Genomic DNA, 7,812 nt, shown 5'->3' with positions numbered 1-7,812 from the left:
TTCTCTTTGTTACAGCAGCTTAGCTTGTTTTCTAACCAGTTCATACATGCACATGATTATAAAAGCCTTACTGATGGCTTCTAAATGGTTACTCCTGATTGTACCAGAGTAGTGAGGAGAAAAGCTAGTGAACAGCATTTCAAGTTTCACTGTTATACTTAATATTCAGATGACTATGGGAAACATAATTTTTCCTAATTTGTAAGTAAATATCTAAAACAGTAAGAATATTTACAGCAAGATTCTTACTTATAATGAAACACCACACAAGTTCCAGCCCTCCATACATTCAGTTTTCTTTCTTTTTTTCCTTCCCTTTCTCTTCCTATGGTGGGGATGCTATGTCCTAAGGTGAGCCAGGCAGTAAGGCAAAATAACTACACTCCCAGTGATGCTGGACCATCTTTCCATGGTTTTATTTTCAGTCCCCCTCTCTGTAATTCAAAACCAGAGCAGATATTTGCTTGTGAGAGTGAAGGATTTCCACAGTGACCTTCGAAGGTATTCTTATCCTTTTTACTGGTAAAATGGCAGTAGAGGACCCCATCGGTTTATGATGGGGACCTTGACTGTGCAGTGATGAGGACAGAAGCAGCCAGGCAGTAGAAGGTAGCCTTTGCCTTCTTCTGTAGAAGGTTGGTGCTTTGGCTCCATGAGGCACGGAAAGCTGGCACTCTGGTGGACCTGGTTTGGATTGCCCTGGGCCAGGTATAGAGCATGGGAAACTGGGTGCACAGAAGGGCAGATGCTGGGGAACCTACATTCATCCTTCACTGTGCTCATGTGGTCCACTGATGGGAAGAAGCCGGGGTGTCCCAGATCTTTGGCATTCATGTAGGGTCTTTTGAAGGCAGGGTATCCATCTTCTAGCTTGGGGTTGGGACTGGGTATGCACTTATAAAATTCTTTTCCCCAAAGTTGGGTCTCCACCTCCACCTGCTGTGGGTACAAATCACACATGGCAATGTAGCTTCCTTGGAAGTATCCAAGGCAAAGCACACTTTTTTTATTTAAAAAAATGTATTAGTTTTTGAAGAGTAACATATATTGAATACCATAGAGTGAAATACTGAAATAATACAAAGGGGGTAATAGTGAAAAGTGTCTTTGGGGGGCATTGGGGTAGAGCGATCAAGCAAAAAAAAAAAAAGAATTCATGCACGTGGGAAACAGGGTGGTGATTGCAGGGTGTAGAGAGATTGGAGGTGGAAAAGGGTATATGGGAGAAAAATGGCAATGGATAAAAATACAATAAAAATGAACTATTAAAAAAATAGAGAAAAATCTCTTTCCCACTCTTCTCCTTTCTTGGTTCCCATCTCCAGAGGTAACCACTGTCATCAGTGTTTTCTGTATTTTTCTAGAAATATTTTCTGTACATTTAAACAGAGTTGTGTATATCTGCACCCCTGTTGTGTACCTAAACAATGCACATTGCAATTGAATTCTGTACTTTGTTTCCACTAAATAATGTATTTCAGAAATTGTTCCACTTTTATTTGTATAGACTTACTGTTATTTTTAATGGAGCTACCTCAAGATAGAAAAGGATTTCTTAACAAGGTTTTAAAAGAGCAAATGATAAAGGAAATAACTAATACATCTAACTGTGTTAAAATAAGAATTGCTATTTCCTGAAAGACAGTGAAAGGCAAAGCAGCAACTGTAGAAGAGTTTTGCCACATACATAACTGATGAGTGAAAAATATCCAGAATTTAAAAGGCTCCTCCAAATTAATAAGAAAAAGATACATAATTTAATAGAGAAATGGTCAAAAGACACGAACAGACATTTCACACAATAATATTCATAAACAATGAAAAGATGCTAAACTGCATTAATAATGAGTGAAATGAAAATTATGACCACAGAAAAATGTTATTTCAAATGCACCAAATTGACAAAAATTTTAGATGTCTGGTAATGCCAAGTAGTAGCAAGATTAGAGAGTTAAAAGAGTGACAGTCCCTACTTGGGAGAAAGTGCATTGATGTGAGGTTTTGGAAAATAGTAATATCTCCTGTGGCAACCAATTCCACTCCTCAGATGGGTGAACTCTTGCATGTGAGGCTGTAATATTCACTGCAATATTTGGGAGCATCAGGGTAACAAAAAAGTAAATAATCAGATGTCTGCCAGCAGGAGAAGGAACAAATATGTGGTGGCCTATCCATGTAATGCAATTCTATGCTGCAGAAAATGAAGAATACATTGTAATGTTCAGCAACAAATAAAAGTCACAGAAGAGTACCAAAAATATGATCCAATATATAATAAAGTTAATAGAAGGTAAAATGAAACTATTTGTTTAGCAGTATATGTACATACAAGGTAAAACTATTTCTTCTTTAAAACACACATACACACAAGAGGATGATTGGCCCAGAACTCAGAAAAACAGGTCTTCTAGTTGTAGGGGAGCATATAAGCAGAAGGGTCACCCACAGGCTCTGAGGTCTTGTTACTGTACTGTTTGAGCTGCCTGAGAATGGGTGCATTAGTGTTTGTGTTATCAGTGTTATTTAAGGCATCACGTGTATATTATATACATTCTTCTGTATGCATTACTTATATTTGATGTACATTTTAAAACACACAAACATACATATAAAACACCTCTTAGATCTCTTGGTATCAAATGTTGTTCTAAATAAGTGTCTCCAATGTATACATGTAATAAAAATGAAGTAACAGTGATTTCAGTGGGCAGTTGAATAGAATACAATACTGAGTGACTTTTTACCTCTCGTGGTGTGACTCTGGAGTACTTGTGCTTCCCATAGGGTTTATAGTTGACCATGTAAGAGCTTTGGTACATGTCTAAATCCACAGGGGCCTAAAGGGCAAGGGGAAAAACAAAGCAAGAGATCTATATCATTCTTCCATACACAGGCATTCAGTGGCCTGGAATTTGGAGTCCTTTGGGATCAGGTCTCTCTTGGTCTTTCCCACATCTCTCCTCATTCCCCTCGAAGCCCTCTATCCTCCAGCCTCACTTCTTTCCTCTCTTCACATGTACCTGGCACACATTCTCTTATCTCCTGGTGGAAATGCTAGTTGCACACCTCACCAACTAGCAAACTCCTACCCAGGGGGCAAACTCCAACCCAAAGTCCAAGACCCAGATTAACTCTCTCCCCCCAAATATATCTCCCACCCAAGGATTAAACTCTCTCCTCTGCTTTCATAGCACATTTTGCATTCCTCACTACAGCACTTATCATGGTGTATTATAATTGATTCAAGGAGTACACTAGATTAGGACCTAATTTTAGGCATTCCTGCAGCCTCAAAACCCAGCTGAATGCCCAACACACTGAGGATGCCTAATAAATGCATACTGAACAAATAAAGAAGCCTCCAGACAATTGTAAACCCTTAGCATTCTTCTACCAAAGGGAGCCCCAAAGAGCATAAGAACCTGGCTGTTCCTTGGGCCTGTTTGCCGCCCAACATTGAGATGGTCACAGGGGACAGAAATCTATAACACTCACCTGTTTGGGGTACACCACACCTGCCATAGCAGACAACCTAGACACAAAGAAACCGGTTAGCCCTGCTTCTGTCACAGGAAGAGAAAGGAGCCACTGTCTGCAAATTGGTGGCAAGCAAGCACAACTTCCCAGGCCTCTTCGCTCCACTCTGTACATCACTTAGTCATCCAGGAGTTGGTGAGGATGGCAGGGATATGTGGTCTGCTGGACAGAGGCCATGGGACAAAGGGGTTGCAGCAGGACCCAGAAGGAATTAGAGCTGTCAAAAACATCAGGTTTGCCTTTCAGGCAGGGCAAGTGGAATGTTGGTAATGTTTAACAGTTATTAGCAAATGAGCCCAGGTTTACAGCATTTGCCAGTTTCTGTGGTGTCAATGCTTCCACCATGGCCAATTTTGAGCTTTAAACACAATGTCACTGGTGCAGAGTTTTTTGTTTTTTTTTTTTTAGAGGGGAAGGGAAGGAGAGAGGGAGAGAAACATGAATGTATGGTTGCCTTTCATGCGCCCCCTGCTGGGAACTGGCCTGCAACCCAGGTATGTGCCCTGACTGGGAATCGAACCATGACTGTCTGGTTCACAGGCCTGCGCTCAATCCACTGAGCTACACCAGCCAGGGCCACTGGTACAGAGTTTTGAAAATGTGCACAGAATGGGCTCTCAGAGTCAGGATGAGCTGACTCCAGCACACAGATCCCACTGAATCGCAGCTCTGTACTACATAGAGGAAGCAAGCCTAGGAGTTAGAGGCACCCTGATTTTGGAGCACAAACCATGTTTTCTAATAGAGATTGGGGTATCCAGTGGAAGACAATTGTGAGGCTCTGGATTCCCAGTTGAACAATAGCATGTGTAGGTCTAACCCTGCCCCTTGTTCCCAGCCCAGAAGTCCTGTGGGGAGGCCTTACTACAGGGCACTGGGGAACTCCCTGAGCTCACCCTAGCTTGTGTTCATGCACCCCTAGGTTCTTGATTGGTCCTTCATTATCTCATTCCCATGGAACCCCACCCTAAGCCTTACTCCATTCAGCAGGTTGTGGTTGCCAGACCTCAGTAGGCCCCTGTGTCCCTTCTTTTTGTGTATGGAAAACTCATCTCTTGGGGCTGGGGACCATCGTGCACAGAGCGCCTACCTGTTCTGCCAAGAGAAAAATGATGCTCTTGCCCATTCAACTCCAGGTGCCCCTGCTGCCTGGGGACAGCTGCATGTCCCACACCCACACTGTATTTGAGATGAACCCTGACCTATATGATGCAGGCTGTTTTGGTCACAGTCCCTGGTCATTGTGATTAGGTGACTGGCCAACCTTCTGCATGTCAGTTCCCCTGTCCCTGGCTCACCTTTTCTCATAGAGAGCCACGGGTATCCCAGCATACCTGAGCCAACATGAATCCTGGCAGCATCAGAAGATACTGGTGAGACAGTGGCTTTCCAACAGGCTACAGAATCAATCTATTTCCAGGAGACAGAGGCAAACTGAACCCCATGTGAATTATAACATCAGACTGTGTGTAACAAGATCTATGGCATACCATAACACCTTCAGGCCATTGTGGCCTGAAAGGCTGCCTCATCTCCTTCTTCCATATGTCAAAATTCCACCCTCTTTCACACTCATTAGGAGTGTTGGTGAGGAAATGGAGTAATTGGAACCAGCATTGCTGGTGGGAATGTGAAGTGGTGCAACTGTTTTGGAAAACAGTTTGGCAGTTCCTCCAAAAGTTAAACATAGAGTTAACCATATGATCCAGCTATTTCACTTCAGGGTATATACCCAAAAGGATTGAAAGCAGGGGTTTGAAGAGATACTTGCACACACATGTTCATAGTAGTACTACTCACAATAGCCAAAAATGGAAGCAAACAAAGTGTTCAACAGATGAATGGATAAACAAAATTCAGTGCATACAGACAACAGAATATTATTCAGCCTTAAAAAGATAATGAAGTAATGACATATTCTACAACATTCTAGATAAATGAAGTACTGACACATTCTAGATAAATAATGAAAAACATTATACTAAGTGAAATAGGGTGTTGGGTGGAGGGGGCCAAAGGGGGAAAAGTCAGGACAACTGTAATAGCACAATCAATAAAATATAATTCTTTAAAAAGTAAAATAATCTAGCCATAAAGGTAAAAAATTTTATGGTGTCACTTCTATGAGGTACCTAGAGTCATCAGATTGGTAAAGACAGAAAGAATAGTGGTTACCGTGGGTTGAAGTGAGAGAGGAATAGGGAGTTAGTGTTTAATGGATATAGTTTCAGTGTGGGAAGATGAATACATTCTGGAAATGCATGGTGGCAGTGATTGTACAACATTGTAAATGTACTTAATGCCAATAAACTGTGCCTTAAAAATGGTCAAAATGAGGGAAACATTTAAGACCATGCTTTCCAGCAATTGTCAGTTTTGGCTCAAATAAACTCTTATAAAAATTATTCCAAAGTGGTAAATATTATGTTATTTACAATTTTTAAATGCCACTCTATTTAAGGGCCACCTTCTCCATGAAGCTCTTCTTTTTTTTCACTGCATTTTTAAAAATTTATTTTAGTTGGTGTTCAAGTATAGTTCTCTGTCTTTTGTTCCCATCCCAGGCCACCCCTCTCCATGAAGCTCTTCTTGATCTCTTGCCAGATGTCATCATAGACTCCTTTCATTTATTTAATCAATGTTTTTTGAACACTTAATGTGTGTTTGGCACTGCTGTAGACCTTATGGATTCCACAATGAACAAAATAGGTGGAAATCTCTGTTTGCACAGAGCTCACATTCTGATGAGAGTTAAACTCAAAGCAGAATTAATAAGCATCTACCCTGCAGCAGATGGTGACATGTGAGAGGATGGAAGTCAAAGTGGGCACTTCAGACTGGAGTCCAGAAGGGCTCTCTGAGTGAAAACATCTGAAGTATAGGAAGAGCCAACCACGCCAGGACCTGGAGGAGGAGGTATTCTAACACAGGAATCAGCAAGTTCAAAGCCTGTGAGACAGGACTACCTGGAGCAAGAAGGGAACAGAAAGGTGTGGGTGAGGGCACGAAGATGAAGCCAGTTTGCCTGTAGAGAACTTCAAGAATTGTGTTTTTTTGCTTTAGGAAGCATATAGTTTGGATGGTGCTGACCCCATTTCAGTTCCAAATGGGCATGTTGTCCCCAGAATATTCCGTCTTTTAGGCTATAGTATTGATTTATGGAGAAGCTAATGAACAAAGCTGGGCTAATGAGCATCATCCCCAACTGCTGGGGAAGAAGCTCTCTCTGAGATAGTGGACACTAAGGACCACATGAGCCTGGAGATGCCTGAAGCCATATTTACACTGTGAAGGGAGATTGGCCAAGAATAAAATTAGCAGGGAAAACAAGACCCCAGAGATAGAGACAGGCAGTGACTGTATCACAGGACACTGAGCACCTGGATACAACCATGCTTGAAGCTTGACTACATATAGAATTTGCAGTTTATGTGAGCAAATATATTTATTTTCTTACTAAAGCCAATTTTCAGTTGCTTACATTTATGTAACTTACAGTTGAAGCAGTCTCATGTTCAAGGTGGTAGAACTAAAGTAGTGTTTTTCCATAATAACTGTGGGATCCTATATAAAGGCTCTTCCTTACTTATACAGCTCTTGGTGCCATGTCACTTAAACTTAGGGATGAAGAAGTGCTTGTTAATTTAATAAAACTGAGAGAAATAGCAAAGAACAAGGTAAAAACAGAATGGCTACAGACATAGAAGCAGAGGGGACAGCTAGGTCATAACAAATGATTTTTTGTGCCTTAAGGGTATATTTTTCAGAAAAATATTACCAAGTAGGGTTTGGAGTCCTGACTTCAAATCCTGAGACTTACCATCTTCATGTCTTTGGGCAAATTATGTAATTTCAAAAGTTAATTGAATCATCTGTAAAACAGGGATATAATATCCACCTGAATGAAAATATAAAGTCACATGGCTCCATTCAAAGAATCACCCATAGTTTCTGAGTCTCTCTTCTATTCCAGATATTGTGCAAGGGTCTACAGTAATGAAATAAAAGAAATGGTCTTCATCTTAATGAAGTTACTGTATAATTGGAGACAAGTATATTATATAAATAATCACATAAGTAAGTCTTTAATTACAATTATCCTGAAGGACAAATACAGAGTGTGGGGACCTGATCCAGTATTGAGGGCTGGTTTGGTAGGACTTGCCTCAAGTAGTGACATTTAAACTCAGTCCTAAATAGGAAGGAGACTTCTAAGTGCTGTATGATGTTATAGAGCTAAAGGTAGAAGGGTCTTGTGTGGAAGAGAGAGGGTGC

General features: G+C 41.0%; 1 protein-coding gene across 1 annotated transcript; it reads right to left on the bottom strand.

Annotated features, from left to right (window-relative positions):
• Positions 1 to 516: 516 nt before the first annotated feature.
• Positions 517 to 3,522, bottom strand: TEX37 (testis expressed 37). The gene is made up of 3 exons (XM_037167139.2): positions 3,496 to 3,522; positions 2,745 to 2,837; positions 517 to 939 (listed from the first exon to the last, which is right to left on the bottom strand). Exons 1-3 carry the CDS (start codon positions 3,520 to 3,522, stop codon positions 517 to 519), a joined length of 543 nt encoding a protein of 180 aa, XP_037023034.2.
• Positions 3,523 to 7,812: the final 4,290 nt, after the last annotated feature.

Source organism: Artibeus jamaicensis, unplaced genomic scaffold (genome assembly GCF_021234435.1).
Source record: "Artibeus jamaicensis isolate MK-2021 breed Jamaican fruit bat unplaced genomic scaffold, CSHL_Jam_final contig_399, whole genome shotgun sequence".
Classification (NCBI taxonomy): Eukaryota; Metazoa; Chordata; class Mammalia; order Chiroptera; family Phyllostomidae; genus Artibeus; species Artibeus jamaicensis.
Note: the sequence above shows the minus strand (reverse complement) of the source record. Positions and strands in the feature narration are given on the sequence as shown.